Below are 22,702 nucleotides of genomic sequence, written 5' to 3'. Positions count from 1 at the left end.
GCAATTATGAATTGTGCCGCTATAAACATTCGAGTGCAGGTGTCTTTTTTGTAGAGTGTCACTGGATCATTTGGGTAGATGCCCAGCAATGGGATTGCTGGATCAAATGGTAGATTCACTTGCATCGCTTTAAGGTATCTCCATATTGCTTTCCACAGAGGTTGAACTAGTTTGCAGTCCCACCAGCAGTGTAGGAGTGTTCCTCTCTCTCCGCAACCACGCCAGCATTTATTGTTTGGAGATTTTTTTGATAAAGGCCATTCTCACTGGGGTTAAGTGATATCTCATTGTGGTTTTGATTTGCATTTCCCTGATGATTAGAGATGTTGAGCATTTCTTCATATGTTTGTTGGCCATTCTTCTGTGTTCTTTAGAAAAATTTCTGTTCAAGTCCTTTGCCCACTTTTTAATGGGGTTATTTGATTTTTTCTTCCTAATTTTCGTGAGTTCTAAGTATATTCTAGTTATCAGTCCCTTATCGGATGCATAGGATGCAAAAATTTTCTCCCATTCTGTAGGTTGTCTGTTTACTTTCATGACTATTTCTTTGGCTGTGCAGAAGCTTTGTAGTTTGATCATGTCCCATTTATTTATTTTTGTTGCTGCTGTGATTGCCTTTGGGGACTTCTTCATAAACTCTTTGCCCAGGCCGATGTCTAGGAGAGTGTTTCCAACTTTTTCCTCTAGAGTTCTAATAGTTTCATATCTTAGGTTTAAGTCTGTTATCCAGCGTGAGTTGGTTTTTGTGAGAGGTGAAAGGTGTGGGTCCTGTTTTAGCCTTCTACAGGTGGCTATCCAGTTTTCCCAGCACCATTTATTGAAGAGGGATTCTTTTCCCCAGCGTATGTTTTTGTCTGCTTTGTCAAAGATGAGATGGCTATATGAGGATGGTTTTATATCAGGATTCTCACATCTGTTCCACTGGTCAATATTCCTGTTTTTGTACCAATACCATATTGTTTTAATTACTACAGCTTTGTAGTATAGTTTGATATCTGGCATATTAATGCCTCCCATTTTGTTTTTGTTGCCTAGAATTGCTCTTGATATTCGGGGTCTTCTTTGGTTCCATACGAAGCGTAAAATTATTTTTTCTATATCTGTGAAGAATGCTGATGGGATTTTAATAGGTATTGCATTGAATCTGTAGATCAGTTTGGGTAGTATAGACATTTTGATGATATTGAGTCTGCCGATCCACGAGCATGGTATGGATTTCCATCTGTTTACATCCTCTGCTATTTCCTTCCTCAGTGTTTCATAGTTCTCCCTGTAGAGGTCTTTTACCTCTTTGGTTAAATATATTCCTAGGTACTTTAATTTCTTTGTTGCTATTGTGAAGGGAATTGAGTCTTTGATTTGGTTCTCAATTAGATTGTTGTTGGCGTATATGAATGCCTCTGATTTCTGTATATTAATTTTGTATCCTGAGACTTTACTAAATTCATTGATCAGTTCCAGGAGTTTCTTGGTTGAATCCTTGGGGTTTTCTAGATACAATATCATATCATCAGCAAACAGTGAAAGTTTGATCTCTTCTGCCCCTATTTGGATACCTTTGATTCCATTTTCCTGTCTGATTGCTGTAGCCAAGACTTCCAGCACTATGTTGAACAGAAGTGGAGATAGTGGGCAGCCTTGTCTGGTTCCAGTTCTAAGTGGGAATGATTTCAATCTTTCCCCATTCAGTATGATGTTGGCTATGGGTCTGTCATATATGGCTTGTATCATTTTTAGGTATGTCCCTTCTGTGCCTATTTTCTTAAGTGTTCGTATCATGAAAGGGTGTTGAATTTTGTCAAAAGCTTTTTCTGCATCTATTGAGAGAATCATGTGGTCTTTGTTTTTGCTTCTGTTTATGTGGTGAATTGCATTTATAGATTTACGTATGTTGAACCATCCCTGCATCCCTGGGATGAAGCCCACTTGGTCGTGGTGGATTATTTTTTTGATAAGTGTCTGGATTCGGTTAGCTAAGATTTTGTTGAAAATTTTTGCATCTATATTCATTAGGGATATTGGTCTGTAGTTTTCTTTTTTTGTTGCATCCTTTCCTGGTTTTGGTATCAGAGTAATATTCGCTTCATAAAAGGTGTCGGGGAGGTTTCCGTTCTTCTCGATGTTGTGGAATAGTTTCTGCAAGATAGGTACTAGTTCTTCTTTGTAAGTATGGTAAAATTCAGGTGTGAAGCCATCTGGACCGGGACTTTTCTTTTTAGGGAGATTTTTAATTGCTGTTTCTATTTCAGCTGTTGAGATTGGTCTGTTCAGGGAATCTATTTCTTCCTGGTTGAGCCTAGGGAGGCTGTGTGTTTCTAGAAATTTGTCCATTTCCTCCACTTTTTCCAGTTTGTGTGCATAAAGATTTTTGTCGTATTCATAAATTGTATCTTGTATCTCTTTGGGATCAGTTGTGATCTCTCCTTTTTTATTCCTGATGGAGCTTATTAGAGATTTCTCTTTTCTGCTTTTCGTTAGCTTAGCCAATGGCGTGTCAATCTTGTTTATTTTTTCAAAGAACCAACTTTTTGTTTTATTAATCTCCTGAATAGCTTTCCTGTTTTCAATTTCGTTTAGTTCTGATTTGATCTTGTTGATTTCACTTCTTCTGCTGGGTTTGGGGTTGGTCTGTTCTTCTTTTTCCAGCTCTTTGAGTCGTTTCATTAGATTGTCTATTTGTGATCTTCGTGCCTTTTGGTTATAGGCATTTATGGAGATAAACTTTCCTCTCAGAACTGCTTTAGCTGTGTCCCAGAGGAGTTGATAACTTGTCTCTCCATTGTCGTTTTCTTCATAGAAGTTTTTTATTTCCGTCTTGATTTCTTCATTTACGAAGTAATCATTTAGTAGGAGGTTGTTTAATTTCCACGTTTTTGTGTAGAAATGTGAGTTTCTGTTAGGGTTGATTTCTAGTTTTATTCCACTGTGATCTGAGAAGGTACATGGTATGATTTCTATTTTTTTAAATTTCTTGAGATTTTCTTTGTGTCCTAGGATATGGTCAATCTTAGAGAATGTCCCGTGAGCTGATGAGAAGAACGTATATTCAGTGGATTTTGGGTAGAATGTTCTGTAGATGTCTGTCAGACCCAATTGTTCTAGAGTTTTGTTTAAGTCCATTATTTCTTTATTAATTTTCTGTTTGGAGGATCTGTCTCGTGCCGTCAGTGGGGTGTTGAAATCCCCGGCGATTATGGGGTTGCTATTAATCCATTTGCTTAGCTCCAGTAAGGTTTGCTTTATGAATCTGGGTGCACCTAAGTTGGGTGCATATATATTTAAAATTGTTATCTCTTCTTGTTGGACTGTGCCCTTCACCATGATATAATGACCCTCTTTGTCTTTTACTACTTTTGTTGGTTTAAAAACTAAATCGTCTGAAATTAGAACTGCCACACCAGCCTTCTTTTGGCTTCTATTTGCTTGGAATATTGATCTCCACCCTTTTATTTTTAGTCTATGTGCATCCTTGCAGGTTAAATGTGTTTCCTGAAGACAGCATATACTTGGCCTGTATTTTCTTATCCATTCAGCCAGCCTATGTCTCTTGAGTGGAGAGTTTAAGCCATTCACATTTATTGAGAGAACTGATAGGTAAGGTAGATTACTGATCATTCTGTTGGGTTGGATGTTGTTGCTATGATTTCTGTCTTGAGCCATTGTAATATCTGGCCTTTAATATCTTTGAGTTTTGGTTGTTTTTATATCCATGGATTATTATTATGATGTTCCGTGCATAACGCTGTTTTAAGTACTTCTTGTAGGGCTGGTCTTGTCTTGGTGAATTCTCTGAGCCTTTGCTTGTCTGAGAATGTTTTTATTTCTCCTTCATATACGAAGCTTAGTTTTGCAGGGAATAATATTCTAGGCTGGGCATTGTTTTGTTTCAAAAGAGTGAGAATGGGGCCCCAGTCTCTCCTTGCTTGTAAAGTCTCATTAGAGAAGTCTGATGTTATTCGAATTGGCTTTCCCTTGTATGTCACTTGCTTCTTTTGTCTTACAGCTCTTAGAAGGGCCTCTTTAGTTGATACTTTGGTCAGTCTGATGACTGCATGACGTGACGTCTTCCTGTTTGCATTGAATCTCCCAGGGGTCCTCTGGGCTTCTTGAACTTGTATATCGAGATTTTGAGCAAGGCCTGGGAAATTTTCCTCTATTATATCTTCAAAAAGCTTGTCCAGCCCTTGAGTGTTGTCTTCCTCCCCTTCGGCTAAACCTATGACCCTCACGTTAGGTTTTTTCACATAATCCCACAGCTCTTGTAGGCTTTGGTCTTTTCTCTTGTTTCTCTGCTGTATTTCTGTGACTGATTTATTTAATTGGAAGGTGTTATCTTCAAGCTCTGAGATTCTTTCTTCTGCTTGATCTACCCTGTTCTTGAGACTTTCCACAGTATTTTGTAGTTCTCTGAGTTGATTCTTCATCTCCAGGACTTCGGTTAAAGTTTTCTTCACTGTGTCAATCTCTTTGTTGAACCTTTGTTCCATTTCTTGGAGGTTTTTTGTGTTTTCTTGGTGTTGGTTATTGAGTTGTTGTTGCAGCTGGGTGAGTGTTCTTATGATCCACATACGAAATTCCTTTTCTGTCATATTGGTTGCCTGATTTTGGTCGGTGTCCGTTTCTAGGGGGCTGGTGCTCCTCCTTGGGGGTGTGTTTTCCGTTTGGTTCTTCATATTTCCTGAGTTCTTTCGCTGATTTCTTCCCATGTCGATCAGTTGTTGTTTCTTTCCTTAGGTTATTGTTTGAGTATTCACACACCTTGTTTAGTTTCTGAGGCGTTAGGTGGTGCCTGTGGGTGAAATTGGACCACTCCCTGTATATTGAGTCAGTGGATGCCGTGGCAAGGCTGTGCAAGATGCCATCCCTGTCAGTAGGTGGCGTTTGCTTGGAGGAACAGGCTATGGTGTTGATTTTGAGTCCTGTTATCAGCTCTTGTTCTGGGCGGAGCTGGGTTGGATAAGCCTGCCCTCAGGCCGTTAGCAGGGGTCAAAGTTCTGTTCTCAGCTTCCAGGGCAAGCTGTCAGGGCGGGGCTGGATTGGTCCGGCTCAGCCAGAAAGTCTGGGTGTGGGGGTGGGGCTGTCTGAGACCCGCCGTCTGCAGCAGGCCTAGCTTCTTTCCACCCTCCCCAACTCTGCAGCTACTCCTGGGCCTCTGCCAGCAGGCCAGACCACAAGCCACCAGGCCTCCCCGGACTGTGGTGCCGGCGGGGAGGTTCCCTGCACAGGAACGCCACCTGGGTTGGGCGCACGGCCTCCTCCTGGGAGGAGGGTTGCCCTCTAGGGCGCCGATCCGCCCCTGGAGGCACACAGCCCTCAGTAGGCTGTTCACGTATAACCCTGCTGTGCCCCGGGCAATGCTAGCCCTCGGTGCAGGGGATCTGGTCTGCAGGTCCGACCTCTGGGTCCCAGAGTTCAAACTGTATTCCCACCAGGGAGAGGATTTCCGGTCCTAATTCACCCACAGGGAGCCCAAGCTGGGTCTATGTCTCTCAGCCTCTGAGTCGGCACCGTTTTCCTGGGAACACGGTGCCAGCAGCACCTGGGAGGGCGGGCGGGGTCCCAAACGGGAAGGTCCCGTTCCCTGGAGGTGCCTCCGGCTGGTGGCTGTATTGTCTCTCTGGGCAGCCGCGGGTAGGGTCGGCGGAGGGGAGGAGGAGGCAATATGGCGCCTGCAGCGCGGCTCGGGTCCATGCACACAGAGGTGCCCGGAGGAAGTTGGGAACCTGGTGCCACGTCTGCTACAGGCTCACCGTTGGCAGGCGGCGGCAGTCTCTGGGCTGATGTCCGCAGGTCTCTCCACCCGCTGGGGAGCCCACCAGCAGTCCCGAATGCAGGGGAGGGGAAACAGCAGATCCACCTACCCTTGCCGCTGGTCTCCGGGCTGCTCCGGCGGTCTCAGCCTCCAGTTCTCCTCCGCAGCCTCCTCCTGTGGAGTCTCCCGGGGACTCAGGTACCCCTCCTCCCGGCCCTTGTCCGCTGTATGCTCGTCTTCTTGCTTCTTTCCTCTAGTTTCTGCTAGAATTGGTCTTTTCTGCAGAGACCCTCTGTCTGGCGGTGTTATTCGTCCACCATCTTGCTCCGCCCCCTCAGTTCTAGTTATTTTTAATACTTTTGCTTTTTTACTTTTATACTAGAGTTAAAAGTGATTTATGTGCCATCATTACAGTATTAGAGTATTCTAAATTTTACTATACAGATGTTCCTTGAATTACGATGGAGTTATGTCCCAACAAGCCCATCATAAGTTGAAGATATCGTAAGTTGAAAATGCATTTAATACGCCTGACCTACCGACATCATAGCTTAGCCTAGTCAACCTTAAACATGCTCAGAACACTTATGTTAGCCTACAGTTGGGCAAAGTCATCTGGCAACATAGTAAACTGTAGAGTATTGATTATTTATTCTGATGATCATGACTGACTGGGAGTTTCAGTTCACAGCCACCACCCAGCATCACAAGAGAGTATTGTATTACTTTCTATTGAATGTGTCTCACTTTCATATCATTAGAAAGTCAAAAAATCATAAGAACCATTATAAGTCAGGGACTGGCTGTATTCTTACCTTCATACTAAATTTTATTTTATTTTATGTTCCTCTCTTTTTAAATTTCTTCATTTATTTAATTGACAAAAATTGAGTGTATTTATAACATGTTGTTTTGAAATATGTATACATTGTAGAATGGCCCAATCAAGCTCTGAATTTTATACTTTTGTATATTTTCATATCTTTTTTAGTTATTATTTAGCATCTTTTATCTTTAACTTGAAAAATTCCCTTTAGCATTTCCTGTAAGGCAGGTCTAGTAGTGATGAACTTCCTTAGCTTTTTTTTCTATGAGAAATTCTTTACTTCTCTTAATTTCTGAAGGAAAGCTTTGCCAGTTATAACATTTTTGGTTGGCAGATTTTTTTTTCTTTTAATACTTTGAATATATTATCTCATTCTCTTCTAGCCTGTGTAGTTTTTGCTGAGAAATTCACTGGTATTGTTATGGAGATTCCCTTGTATATGATTTTCTTTTCTCTTACTACTTTCAAAATTCTTTTTTGTTGACTTCAAAGAATTTGATTATAGTATGTCTCAGTGTACATACATCTCTTTGTGTTTAATCTATTTACTATTAATTGGGCTTTATGCATCTGGGTGTTCATTTTCCTCTCCAGATCTGAGGGATTTTCTGTCATTATTTCTTTAAATAAACTTTCTAATTCTTTCTCATTCTTTGTTCTTTTGGGACTCCCATAATGCATATATTAGTTTTCTTGATGGTGTCCCATAGGGTTTCTTCTCTCTTTTTCATTTGTCTTTCTTTTTGTCCCTATTACTGAATAATTTCAAAGACTTGTCTTTGAGCTCACTGATTCTTTCTTTTGTTTGATTGAGTCTGCTGTTAAAGCTCATTGTGAAATTTTCAGTTCAGTCATTGTGTTTTTCAGCTCCAGAATTTCTGTTTGGCTCTTATTTATGGTTTCTATCTCTTTGTTGAGTTTCTCATATTGCTTATGTATTGTTTTCCTGATTTTATTTCATTGTCTATCTGTGTTCTCTTATAGCTCACTGAGTTGCTTTAAGTTGATTATTTTGAATTCTTTGTCAGGCAGTTCATAGATCTCCATTCCTTTTGAGTTATTTACAGGTACTTAATTTTGTTTCTTTGCTGGTGTCATGCTTCCCTAATTATTCATGATCCTTTGGTGTTGGCACCTTCTTCAGTATTTACACACTAGCTTTAGCAGGAAAAGCACTTCACTAGTCCGCTCATCCCATCCAGGGATTCTGTGTGGGCCAGCTGGCAGGGTCTGTAGGCAGGCTTCTTACTGAAATACTTGGACCAGTGGGCCTGGTACCTGGGTCAGTAGATAAGTGGGCCTGGATCTTAGGTCCATAGTTGTCAGATTGGTGCCTTGGGCCATGGGGAATGACCTAGCACTGGTACAAACATGGAGCCTGGGTACACAGGAGTGAGTTTGGAGTCTGACGCCACAGGGGCTGGCATGGAACTTGGGTCTATGAGGGCCAACTTGGTGCTGGGATGGGCCTGGAACCTATGTCGTCTGCAGCGGCCACACTGGAAGTTCAATCTAGGCTGATTCTTGGGTGGGCCTGGAGTCTGGGTCTGTGGGGACTGCCCTGAAGCCTTGAGTCACAGGGGATAGCCAAGCCCAGGAGCAGGCCTGGATCCTGGGTCTGTGGGGACCATCTGGAGTCATAGGCCATGAAGGCTTCCCTGTCACTGGAGTAGGCCTGTAGCATTGGTCAGTGGGGAACAGCCTGGCACCAGGGTTTGTTGGAGTGAGTATGGTACTGGGGTCCACAGTGAAGTTGGATCCCCACTTCACTCTCCTTCCCCACATGGAGGGTATCTCTCTCCACACTGTGATGCAGGGGCTTGGAGGAAGGCTGACATGGGTAATGTGAAACTGTCCTTCTACCCTCTTCAATGCATCTTTTCTCAGTTATGTACTCCACCCAGGTGCTGTAATCTCTCACCTGAGTTCCTTAGCTCTTGTGAAGGAATTTTTGAGCTTTCGTGGTTGTTCAAATTCATATTTCTGTGAGAGGATGATCACTGGAAACTCCTTTTCCATCATCTTGCTGACATCACTCCTCTAGCTCGAATTTTTAAATTGCCACTATGGTTGAACATTTTAAATTGTTACTGTTAATTTGCATTTTTTCTTTTGTGAATTGCCTCTGACATCTTTTTGCCCATGTTTCTACTGGAGGGTTCAGCTGATATTTATTGATTTATGAAGAATTTTTATATATTACAAATCTTAACATAAACTGTATATTTTAATGTATAATAAAACCAAAATTATAGTTTTAAACCATAGGTAAATAATAAAAACTGACAGACTGCTGTTTTCTTTTCTCATATCTACTACTATCATGGCAAGACATTTGAGGAAACATTAAAAAAATGTAGATTCATTTTCAGGAATGATATGAAGTTGAGTAAACTTCCTACCAATCCTTTAAAGAGAAACTTAAACCTATTTCAAAAGTAGAAAATAAGATTTTGGACAACAAAGTGATCCATTTTTACAGAAAAGTTAAGGAGATTGAGGTAAAAAAGACAAGAGATTGTAGAACCAGTGGAAAATATATAGTGTATATTTGACTTCAGTTACATGTGACCCAGGAATCCAATAAAATCATCTAAGTATCTATAAAAAGATTATTTTACTGATATACATCTATTTGAATTGGAGAGTTTTTTAAATAGAGCTTCCAGTTATCTCCTATGCACTTACCTAAAATCGATGGACAAAATGAGTTTGAAAAATCAGTCTGTGGCAAAGAGCAAATTTTTTTCATGCAAAAGCAACTGGTAACATAAAAATTTAACCTCTAACATTGGCCTCATTTGCCTATTTCCAGCCAAATTAGCACTAAATGTCATTGAAAAGAAGAAATGAATCATATCCTCTCTTGGTCTTGAATAAGACAGAAGCAGTGTGTTTTGGTGGAATAAGGTAGAAAAGTAGGGTCCTGGTGTCAGCTCTCTGAGTCCTAGGACAAAGCACTCCCTCTAGCTAGGTTTTAGTTTCCTCTTCTATAAAATGAGGAAATTGAACCAAATAGTTTGTGGTGTTTTTTTTCCAAAATAAGCTTTTAATTTTGGAACACTTTTAGATTTATAGAAATGATTCAAAGATAGTACAAAGAATTCCCATGTACTCCTCATTTAGTTTCACCTATTGTTAACACTCTGTGTCACCATGGTATATTTGTCATAACTAAGAAATCAATATTGATAATTACTATTAATTGAACTTGACACTTGATTTGGATATCGCCAGCTTTTCCCCAATGCTTTCTTTTTTTTCTTTTCTGTTCCAGGCTCCACTTCAGAATAGGATAGTATATTGATTGTCATGTTTCCCTAACCTCCTCTGGTCTGTAACAGTTTCCTTTCCTAGATGACCATGACAGTTTTGAGTAGAACTGGTCAAGTTTTTCACAGAATGTCTCTCAATTTGGGTTTTTTTCATTGTTGTTCCCATATTTTACTGGAGTTATAGGTTTGGGGGAGGAAAACCACAGAGATGCCATTATCATCACATTAAGTCTACATCAAGTGTACATGCCATCATGTACACGCTGTCATTGATGATGGTAACCTTGATCACCTAGCTGAGGTAGTGTTTGCCAGGTTTCTTCACTTTAAGTTTACTCCCCACCCTTCTTTCTAAACTAATTAAACTAGTCTGTGGTCTTTTTAAGCTCTAACATACCATGATTTTATTATGTTGAAGACAAATTCCCTTACCTGCATGGATCAATTTACTAGAGTTGAATCCATCACCCAGGATTGCATATTTGTGCTGGGTAACTCAGCTGAAATTTTCTTGGGACCCATTTCACACTATATGGCTATGTGGGAATTCTCAGTTATGTTTCATAAAATGAGACTCTAACTGCTTTATGCTAACCTGTGTCAAAAGTGTATTCTACTAAAAAATTATGACATCTTAAAAATCTTAGGTTCTGATTTCTGAAAACCTTTTACCAAGAGAACCCAAAATCTAAAACTTCTAGATCTTATTGGCCATGATGATGGAGGAAAGGAAATGAGCAGCTTTTGGGGATGTTGATGGATGATGGGAACAGAAAAGAATGTCTGTCCTTAATTAAATCAGGAATTTAGAATTAGGTGAGTTTTTTTAAAACTCTGCTATATGGCTATGTGAAGGTGACATCTGAAGTTCTCTGAGAAACTTTAGTCCCTCTATATTACTCTCTCCAGAGAAACACAACTACATAATCCTCTCCAAGGGTAGGAAAGTAGAAAATTCAATGAGTAAATGACCTACCTTTCTCCTCTTCCAAGATGGTTTTGTAACAGTTAGCTTAAGGGGGGAATTGACCAGGCTTAATAATAATGGCTAATATTTATTAAACATTTACCATGTCCTAGGCATGTTTCTAGGTACCTTATATGCACTGACTCATTTAGTACTCACAGCAACCTTACAGAGAAGATGCTACTATTATGCACATTTTACGGTAAGAATACGGAGACACAGATTAAGTAACTTGCCCAAAGTCACACAACTAGGTAGTAGCAGAGTTAGGATTTGAACCATGGAAGCTTGACTCCACGGTCTCTGCTCTTTACTATCCCACCTGACAACTGCCTCCCTGTAGATAGTGTATGCTCCAAGAGGGCAAGGATTTTTGTAACCAGCTATTTTTGTATCCTCAGCACCTACAACAATGTCTACTACATGGTAATCAGCCAAAAAATAATTATTGTATGAAAGGAGAAGGCTTGAGGATCCTAATCATGAATCAACCCCATTTTGATCATACAGTGGTGACTCTGTCAGAACGCTGTCATGGTGTCACCTCAGAAAACCCAGAATGAACTTACTTGGTCCTTATAATATCCACCACTTCATTCTCTGTACCTCCTTATCTGATTAAATCTTATAAGGCAGCAAAGAAAACTCCATAGTTTTCTACCACTCATCTTCCGTCTTCTCTATTATATCTCCTTCCTCCCCAGCCTCATATAAGCCCTGTTCTTTAATGTTAACTGTGAATAATCAGGTAATGGAGGGGTTTTAAGATCTTAATATCTACAAGTTTGCATAAAGACAGATACCATGTATCTGTGGCTATGGCTGCATGATTCCAAATCAGAAAAGTGAGTTTCAAAGCATCAGGGGTTGTAGGCATAAATCAATGAATACATTTCCATATTTAAAATTTAAATATATGCAGAAAAACGGGTAAGAGGAGGAGAGAGCTGTGTAGGTCTGTTTCTTACTCTCTATAGTCACCAGTTTTATTTGGGTCTTTTTAAAAGAATCTGGATACTGTTACCAATAAGTACTTAAACCAGAACAGAAGGTAAGAAACTATTTAGGAATCTGAGAGACTTCATTATCGATGATGATGAAGAAGTGACAGGCAGTGACTTGGACCACAGTGAAAGGGAGAATTAGTTGAGCAGAAAATGAAGTAAAATTGGAAAGAAAAAGAAAATTTTAAAGAAGAATCAAAAGTGCTGATTCCTGACTGAATTGATATTTCTTTTGAATTGATATTTTTGCCAAATTATTCATTAAGCTGTTTTTTTAAAATGTATCCCATCATTTTTCTGCTTATTCTTCCTGACTCCACAAAGCAAATAATAATACAAAAATAAATAAGATTTGAGTTATGGAGAGCAGTTATTGGTGCTGTGACTTGAGATGAAACCACTAAATAACTGTGTCTGTCTGATAAGGAATACACAGATGGGCCTGTTATGCAACTGCAAATGGAGATCATATATTAAACCTGTGATAAGGTACCCAAATAGACATGTTATTTATAAATATTGCTGTAGCCTTGGAATAGAAAATATAAAATACATAGTAAGTGAAAGTTTTAAGATAATATAATATAGAACTGGGATATTAAAATGATTTATTACTTTGATAGAATCTTTTCTAGCCTGGGTATTGGATAAAACTGAGATCATACTAAGGCAAAAAGAAAGCATGCTACAATAAAGAATAATTCATTTCATTTAGGAGAGGAAAAGCAGGTATTCCAACATGTGGAGTAAGAAGAAAGGTGTGCACATTGCCTGTTTTAGCATCTCAATCTTTTCTTAAATGGCATTTAATTTTACTGTTTCATCATGGCAGACTTGCAAACTATGTTATGTAAAACTGTTCACATTAAACTGCTTTTTATTTTCTTTCTTTTTTTTAATTAGTGATTTTTTTCTTTCTCAGGAAATTTTACCCAAACATGGCACAACAGCTTTTTAGGCTTTCAAAAATGTTTGAAAAGGATCTCAAAGCCATATTAACTATATTCAAATTGCTTTGAAAAGGAGCATTTAAGTATGTTTTATTTATGTTCATGATGTAGTGCAAGCACAGATAATATTTTTAGTAGAAAATATATATGTATAACCCTAGGAAAAGAAAGAGAAAACTTGAATGAAACTGCTGAGGCAATAGCAAGGTACCATAAATAAACATGGATTACTTCCTTTTTTCTTGAAAAATGCTTCTCTGAAAACTAGTAGTTTTCAATCCTGCATGCACTCTGGTTATTACCAGGCTAAAACTCAGATCTGAAGGTAATTTATCAAAGGGCTATAGTTCACTCATATACCAATTTGATATTTAATGTAATAAAAATGAGATTTATTTTAAGATGGAAAGATAACCTGGTTTCTGTAATGTTAGCAGTCACAGCATTTAATTCATGTAGCTTTTATTTTTGCAGTGATAGTCCTTATTGCAAAAGCATCTTGTCTTACATTATGGCCACTGATGTGCCGGTCTGGTGAGATTGCTTCCCATAGGAGTTAAGTTGAAAGCCTGAAGTCGTCAGGGGTCACCATCTGAGTAATGTACTTGGTATATTTTTCAGGAAGGGGACAGTCCAACACACAAGTAGATCTGTAGCTTTGACAAGCTTTGGAAGTAAAGTACAAAAGCCAGCGAAGTCCCTAGCCTGAAGGAACATGAAGCAAGATATGTAAGGGAACTGATGGGAGAAAAATACTGACAGAATGGGAAAATAAATTATCTTGAAAAATATCACATGCTTTTGTGTTGACATGATTTGAAACGTGATATCATCCATAATACTCAGGACTTTGTGAGATAGATTTTAAACTTTCTAAATAGATTTATTATAATTAGAAAATAATAACAAAAATTCTTGCAACCAATAAATATAACATCCTTAGCTGAACATGCATGCATTTTAAGGTGTAAAATGAATTACTTGAAAGCAAAGTTATATTTGCCTTTAAAATCTTGTAATTTCGAGGTTCACTTGTATATTTATTAGCAAAACCTATTTACTGTTATTAAATGAATTCAAATAAGAGAGTAGACACAAAACATCAAAAGATATAGAATAACATGAGAAGCAGCCCTATCTCCTGACACTAGCACTAGAAAGATATTCCAATAAATTTAAATACCTAAAAGGAATTCTTCCCACCACCTAAATTTTCCTTATTCAAATGTTTTGAGGATAATTTTTTAGGGCACTCAGTTTCAAACCATAGTCTTTAGAGCTTTTGGACCCCCAGTCTGTTTCAATCAAATGAGTTCTGTTTTCTGTTTTATGTATTTTGTGATTACTCATATTTAATTGCTGGATGGTTCTTTTGCTTAAGAATGTTTTGAAAAGCTCTATTTTAGACAGAGAACAGCAATAAAACCAATAGAATAAAAGAATGCAACTATCCATTCAGTTTAACAAAGGTTTGTTAAGCACCTAGTATTTTAAAAATTGTGTAATAATACATGAATACATTATCATTATAAAAGATTCTAACAATACTATGAAAATGTCAAAGTATCCTTTCAGTTCCTGCAGCTCCCCACTTTAAAGATCAACAGTTTGTTATGCATCCTTTCAGTTGTCTTTCTATGCATTTACACACACACACACACACACATTTTCTACTTAAACAGGATCATGGGATATACATTGTTCTATACTTTTTCAATACAGATCTTAGCACTCTTTTCTAGTCAGTATGTATACGTCATCCAGTGTGTGCTGATAAATGTTTAAGAACCAGCTCTCTGGGCCAAAAAGCTCTGATTTGCAGCATTTGCTGATTCCTGGAGTGTAAATACACACACCATGGCTAATTTCAACTGCCAACATGAAGTCACTGGAGGTGGAATTGGGAAGAGATGCACACAGTTGGCTCTTGTAAACCAGTGTAAGGCAGCTTTACCATATATCACTAGATCAGTCCTTTTTCTCTCTCTTTTTGGCTTTTTTTTATTTTGAAATAATTTTAGACTTACAAAAAGTTGCAGATGTAGCACAGAATTCCTGTATTTCTGTCACTGAGCTTCTCCCAATGTTAACATCTTGTATAACTATAGTACAATCACTAAAACTAAAAAATTAACATTGATATGATGCTAAACTTAGAGTTTAATTCAGATTTCTCCAGTTTTTTCACTTTTTTTCTGTTCCTGGATCCCATATTGCACTTATTTGTCCTGTCTTCTTAATTTCCTTCAATCTGACTATTTCTCAGTATCAGTCTTTTAATTCTTACATAGGATTTCATAGCATGGGTGTACCAGTTTCCTATAGATGAATATATTGGTTTTTCTGGCTCTTTTTTTTACAATATTAACAAAGTCAATATATTAGAAATGCTGTAGTAAATTTCCTTGTACATGCCCATTTATGACATATGTGATTGTTTCTTTACTACAGACTCCTAAATGTAGAATTTCTTGGTGAAAAAACATTCCCAATTTAAATAGTAATAGATATCAAAATTGCCTTCCAAAGTCACTTTACCACTTTATACTCCTATCAGCAGTGTATAAAGGGAGTTCTTCCTGACTACCAAGCACTGATTTAGGTACCACGGACATAAAAATGAAGAAGGTATGATTCCTGCTTTTTGAGTGCTTTATAATGATGAGGTAAACATGTATACAGATATCTTCAATATAGTATAGTAGATTCTATGATAGGGTGCTAAAATAGAAACATCATATCTCTTTATGAAATGTTCTAGATAGTCAAGATCATCACTGTTCAATAGAAATATAATGCAAGCCACATATGTAATTTAAAATTTTATAGTGGACATATTTGAAAAGTAAAAGAAATAGGTGAAACTAATTTAAATTTTAAAATATTTAATATATTCAATATATTATTTCAAGGTGCAATCAATATAAAATTATTAATGTGATATTTTACATTCTTTCATACTAAATCTTTGACTATGACTAGCCACATTTCAAATGCACAGTAGACACATGTGATGACTGGCTACCACATTGGACAACACAGGCCTAAGTCATTCAGCATGTATTTCCAACATCTACTTCTGAAGGATTCCTATGGTCACTTTTTTATAAGTGAATGTTTACTTCTTGAAGGCGAGTGGAATAGGGAAGAATTATCAGTTATAAATATTACTAGAAACCATTAATCTTACTTATGAGAAAAAAAAATATCCAACATCCTAACAGAATTCAGAGAGATAACTGTGGAGAGACTTGGAGTTTTCTATAGAAACGTACAAGTTAAAAAAAGAGCTTCTGTTCATGGAGTCACCCTGCCTTGAGATTCAAGGTACTTGATTGAGTTTGGCAATTGGGGACAGCAAGACAATCCATTTGTTACCTTAACTTTGTGATGAATTTATAATTTCAAAGTATAGCTCTTTGCAATTGGATAAAACAAGAATGATAATAATTATAAAATGTACAGGGCTTAGCACCAGGGGACATTTGTTAAAAGAGCATTAGGGACTGCCATTCTTAATCAGCTGAGAAGACATTACTCCTAGAATATCTGATTAGGCATACATATTCTGTCTAGCCATTGAATTTCAGTGAAATTCAAATAATGGGATTGGTATTCCCTGGGAGATCTGAGTAGTATCCATTTCTATTCATTGAGTATGTATATTTTTATATATGTCTTTAGGAACAATAACTTTGACCTTGCTTGGGGTCAGGAATACTTATATTACATCTACTTTAACCAGCAGTGCTCATTTGGAAGTATATATTCTAGTGAGATAGTAGTGTTATTACTTTCTTTTCACTTGTTTGTTGGTGATCAGTCTGTGAATTTGGTTAGAGCACTAAGGTAACAGGATTATGGGCCCAGTTCTTTTGTGTATGAGTTTTCTTACCACTCATTGTCTTCCTGATTGAGCTTCCACTAAGCTCCTTAGTGTTCCTCACAGACTCAAGAGAAACTTCAGGGCTTTTGTAATTTCTGTCTCATCTGCCTGGAAGGTTCTGTCACCAGATATTCACAATGGCTCCACCTCATGCTGATGTTGGTTCAAGTATCACCTCCTCCAAGAGGCCTTCTCTGACCACTCTTACCTATTTTTTTTCATAGTACTTATAGCTACCTGACATTATCATCTTATTTGTTTCTTTGTTTCCATAAGTTATATTATATTTTATATCATATATTTTTCTTTGCCTGTCTTAACCTACCACCCTCCCATATAAGTTCTGGGAGAGTAGAGATTTTTCTATTGTGTTCAGTGTTATAAACTTAGAAAAACTTTTTGCCTGGCACAAAGCAAGCACTCAAAAATAGGTGTTGAATCAATATATGAATATAACTTAACATTGCCCTGTTTTTTCATCACTAGTTATACCGTTAATTCTAGCCAGTTGGCTCATAATGTCTATACTTGGGTTTGAGGGCCTTGCCTGAAGAGTGTGGATCTAAACACATAGCATAGATCTGGATGAGAATCCACTAGAAGCTAAGAATACCATATCTTCATCCTGTATTGAAGACTGACATGCAGCCAGCATGTGCTGGATGGATTATATTTGTTTTTTATGTCTGATATCCACTTTGGTTGGCCAGTACCTATGCTGTCCTGGCTGTTAAATATTTTTAATATTACTTTTGCCTGTATCCCCAACATTCCTAGTATATCCAGCACATGCTTTGAAATATTTGTTGAATAAATCAATAAATACATCCTCATACAAGAAGTACTACCATATCTTTCTACTGGTGTGTTGGTATATCTTAAAGGTCAACATAATTTTATTTACTGGTCTTTGTACAAACCAAATATTACTTATTTCTAATAAAACTTGAACACTGAAGTTGTTTAGTGACTGCAGTCTATCCTGCACATAAATGAATGTTTTGGCTTCCTTTCACAACTCAGCATGTGGAATTTCAGTTTGGAGGAAAGAAAAGGTCAGTAGCCTTGCCATGGTACCTGTGGTCTGTAGCAAGTAATTAATTTTCATTATATATTCATACAGGTATACATTCCAAACAGTTTGTTACCTAGGAAAGATACAGTAAATTCAAAAAATTACAAGGTTTCTTTGTACTCAAAAGAGTTTTCTACTAAATGTTCCCATGCCTCTTTATCTATCTTGATTGGCTGGAAGAAGTCCATTTCATTTGATGGTGAAAAATTAATCCTTGCCTTATATATTTTGAAGTGAATCTCACTACATGCATTTTCTCTGATTTTCAAGTCCCCTCAGGAAACTGGCTTAACTTAAAGAATATAAAATAGACCCCTTGGTCTTCAAAATGAGAACTTCTATGTCTTTTGTTACATATGGTCCATATAATTTCACAAAAGTAATTGAACCAAGGGAATTAAACATATTTTCAATATAGCTTCTACTATTCACCATATTCAAATTATTTGGGGGGCAGAAGTAGGTCAAATTTTCTATAAAACTGATAAACACCTTTAATTGGGACGGGTATGTTAAACCAAACTCCAAGTCCTTTGACAAGGAAATCTCAAAAATGTCACAAAGTACAGCTCTTTAAACATACCATACCATACTTTATTCAGAACCACTAGCCTTTGAGTTGGAATTGTTTCCAATAATTGCAAGAGAAAATCATCAGGGAGCACTGGCCTTAATCCAAAGAAAAGGGTAGGAACAAATTAAATGCTTAAAAGTTTAAGGATAAATTAGAAAGTAGGTGTTAGAAATCCCTTTAGCTTCAACTAAAAGTGGATGAATAATCTTTTTATTTTTTTAGACAGAGTTTCACTCTGTTCAGCCTAGCTCTGTTCACAGCAACCTCAAACTCCTGGCCTCAAGCAATCCTGCCTCAGCCTCTTGAGTAGCTGGGACTACAGGCACGCGCCACCATGCCTGTCTAATTTTTTCCATATATTTTTAGTTGTCCAGCTGATTTCTTTCTATTTTTAGTAGAGATGGGGTCTCGCTCTTGCTCAGAGCTAGTCTCAAACTCCTGACTTCAAGGGATCCTCCCTCCTCAGCCTCCCAGAGTGCTAGGATTACAGGTGTGAGCCGCTGCGCCTGGCCATGAATAATCTTTAAATAAGCTATCTGGCTAGCTTCTCTGTCCTTGGTCACTAATTCACATACTATACATGAGTTTTACACATACTAATTATCCCCTTTCAGTCTGCCTAGGGACACAAAGAAAGATATGACATGGCTTATGAGCAGATTCCTTTTTTTTTTTTTTTTTTTTTTTTTTTTTTTTTTTTTTTTTTGCCTTTTGGTAGATTTGGTCAATGTTGAAAAATACAGTGAGAAAACAAGAGGTTTTTTTCCAGCTTTTGGCCTCAGCACTATTCTCTCCTAACATTCTCTCTCATTAGTCACCTTATTCACACTCACGACGTCACTGTTGCCTCTGTGTATACATGACTTTGCAGTCTTTCTCCAGCTGTAGTGTTCCTCCAGAAGTTCAAACATCCTGTGGTTAACATCACTATCTGGATTGCCCATCAGTCCCTGGAACCCAGCATCCCCAAAGCTGAATTCATTATATTCCTCCCATCTCCTCAAGCTACCTCAACTCACACGTTCAACCAGTCATCATTCAATGAAACACATCCAGCACCAACTATTTGTAGCAAGTGCTGGAATAAACGAAGAATTCCCTAACTCTATGAATGGTTTCACTATTGTTTAAGTTACTCAGGCTCAAAACCTTAACCATGGCCAGATGTGGTGGCTCACGCCTATAATCCTAGCACTCTGGGAGGCCGAGGAGGGAGAATCGCTTGAGCTCAGGAGTTCAAGACCAGTCTGAGCAAGAGTGAGACCCAGTCTCTACTAAAAAATAGAAAGAAATTTGGCCAGGCAACTAAAAATATAAAAAATTAGCTGGGCGTAATGGCATACACCTGTAGTCCCAGCTACTCGGGAGGCTGAGGCAGGATGATCGCTTGAGACCAGGAGTTTGAGGTTGCTGTGAGCTAGGCTGACGCCACGGCACTCACTCTAGCCTGGGTAACAGAGTGAGACTCTGTCTCAAAAAAAAACCTAACCATTTTGGAGTCCTCCCTTTCCCTCATTTTTTCTTATGCCCTCCCCAGCACACCTATACACATACATGAATGTGTGTACACACAAACACACAGAACTTGTTGCTAAGTCCCGAGATGCTATTTATGCAATTTCTCCTTGAAGAATCTCCTTTATCAGCCCAACCAATTTTAATCCATTTCTTTAAGTCATTTCTTTTAAAACAAAAGCTTCTTTTTTCCCAGATGACAAGCATCACACATGTTTATTGTAAAAAATATGGAAAATACAGAAATCATAAAGGAGAAAATAAAAATTCTCCATCAGCTCCCTATACTGTTAACATGTTGCTGTATATCTTTCCAGACCTTTCTCTCCAGACATGAACACATGTGCACACATGCACACAAACACACACTTCAGATCATGCTATTTATACTGTTCAGTAGCCTGATATTTTTCACTCAATGCATCATGAATATTTCCCACACTATTGCAGTCTTCTACAACATTATTTTTTTTTAAGACAGAGTCTCACTCTTTTGCCGGCCTAGAGTGCAGTGGCATCATCACATCTCACTGCAGCCTCACACTCCTGGGCTCAAGTGATCTTCCTGCCTCAGTTTCCCAATTAGCTAGGACTACAGGCATGCACCACCATGACTGGCTGATTTTTCTATTTTTTTTTTCTTTTTTTGTAGAGACAGGGTCTTGCTCTTGCTCAGACTGGTCTTAAATTCCTGGACTCAAGCAACTCTTCATGTCTCGGCTTCCCAGAGTGCTCAGATTACAGGCTTGAGCCATCGCACCAACCCTGCAACATGATTTTTAATAGCCACATAATCTTGTATTATTTACTATCTCATGAGTTATTTGATGAATCCCCTCTTGATGAATATTTAGATTGGTCATAACTTTCTCATATTTTCAAATGTTATAGTGGACAGCCTTGTAGTTTGGTAACATTCATAGTTAATTCATAGAAGTTGAATTTTTGGCTCAAAGGGTAAGCTAGATTTTTAATTTGCCCTCCAAAAAGGTCACTGTATTTTACTCTCATCAAGAATATATGAGAATACCCATTTGCCTGTGAACTGACCAATACTGAGTACTTTCAAATCTTCTGATAGTAATTTGAACCTGTCTTATGTCAATTATCCTGCATAATATTATTTTATACTTGTGTTTACCAAATCCCACCTTAGTAGGCATATAGGTTTTAACCCACAGCAGCTATCATAGGGCCTTATGCATAGTAGGCATTCAAGAAATATTTGTGAACTGGATTGAATCAGAGCCATAGAGAAGGTCTTCCATATTTTCATGATAGCCCATCCACCATTACCCTGCAGTAGTTTCCACATGCAAACTAGAGTTACATGATTAAGGGAAATGGAAGAGAAGGAGTTACAGAACTGAGGAACTAAGTCCAATCCCACTATAATTGGTTAACTATTAGTAATACTCCAACTTCTAATCCTGTCCCTGGGATGGCTTTAGTCTTACTTTTAACAACAGCTACTGTTTAGCAAATGTTAGTACTTGTATGTATGTTATAGCATAGAAGTGGCTACCAGCATGATGTAGGTGAAAACTCCTAGCTCCTTGGCCTAACAGAAGACTGGTCAGAACATTTTTAGGTGCAAAGGGATAGATGATTTTGAGACTTTCTCAGTGAGTCTGGAATAAGTTAATGTATGACTTGTTTTCTTGCAGCAGTACATTTGTTCGGCCTGACTTGGCAGTTGCAACCAGTTGAAGGAGAGCTCTATGCAAATGGAGTTAGCAAAGGGAACAGAGGGACCGAGTCCATGGATACTACTTACTCTCCAATTGGAGGAAAAGTTTCCGATAAATCAGAAAAAAAAGGTACAGTGATCAAAATGATTGACTGATTATTGATTACTTTTCTTCTAATTTGGTCATTAGGACCATATCTGGGATGGTTTCACTTCACATTAAATTTCACGATCACTTGAAAGAAGTACTCTGCATGGACAGAATAAATACATGTAAATGTCTTTTGAAAGCAATCTTTTCTTTTCTCCAGTGCCTTGAGTATAAACCAATTAAACTTTTCAAATATGTTGGCAATTTTGAAAATAGATAAATATTTGCAGAATGGAGGCTTCAATACAATGGAAATTGCATTTCACATATAACTACCCTAAAGCAATGTGTGATTTTGATTAAGTTCTCTATGTCCAAGCCCAGCATATATATAAAACATTTTACGAAAGATATTTGGAAATTTTTTTTCTGTTTATAATAAGAAAACCTTTTCTGCTTAGTGTAAAGGTGACTGTTTATGTCAAAGTGGGATAACATGAATTTTTGTCTAGTTGCGGAACATGAATTCTTCCTAGTTGGGGGAAAGAAAAAAATCACTTTGAGTCCTGACTTGTTAAATTTAATCAACATGAGCTTGAATTACCTGACTTACTTACAATAAATGTCAGAGTGCCAGCACTCCCAATATCATATTCACATTGAATCATCTTAGTTTTAGTCTTAATATACAGGCATTGAAAATAGCTGGAAGTTTGTATTTTGATTTTTCTTGGAATTGGATTCAGTACAGAGAAACTTGACCATGTCAAATTTTAGCAAGTCAATTCAGAAAGTGGAAATTGAGAATAAAATGTATAGCCAGCACTATCCTGAGTATTTTTATAAGATAAAAAATGAAAAAAATGAATGAATAAATGACCCAAACCCTGCCCTTAGGAAGCTCACAATTTTATAGTGGTGGTAAGACAGTTTTATTTTGACTCATTAATTACAAATATATATTTTGTTTTATATAGTAGTTCTTTGGGTTACTACTCTTCTCATTGTGTTTTTAATTGATTTGTAGGGGTTGTTTGTGGACTTGGTTTGGTTTGGCTCAGTTTTTATTTGCTTTTGTAAAAATAACTTTGCTTTAT

General features: G+C 37.7%; 1 protein-coding gene across 4 annotated transcripts in view; it reads left to right on the top strand.

The window, feature by feature from the left end:
* TENM1 (teneurin transmembrane protein 1) overlaps nucleotides 1-22,702 on the top strand; it is a 779,956-nt gene that overhangs the window by 492,354 nt on the left and 264,900 nt on the right. For all 4 annotated transcript variants that reach the window (XM_012759551.3, XM_012759555.3, XM_020284904.2 and 1 more), the window contains one exon: nucleotides 21,492-21,644. In XM_012759551.3, the coding sequence (XP_012615005.1) occupies nucleotides 21,492-21,644 (153 nt within the window). The remainder of the gene's footprint in view (nucleotides 1-21,491; nucleotides 21,645-22,702) is intronic.

This window comes from Microcebus murinus, chromosome X (genome assembly GCF_040939455.1).
Source record: "Microcebus murinus isolate Inina chromosome X, M.murinus_Inina_mat1.0, whole genome shotgun sequence".
Lineage (NCBI taxonomy): Eukaryota > Metazoa > Chordata > Mammalia > Primates > Cheirogaleidae > Microcebus > Microcebus murinus.
Note: the sequence above shows the minus strand (reverse complement) of the source record. Positions and strands in the feature narration are given on the sequence as shown.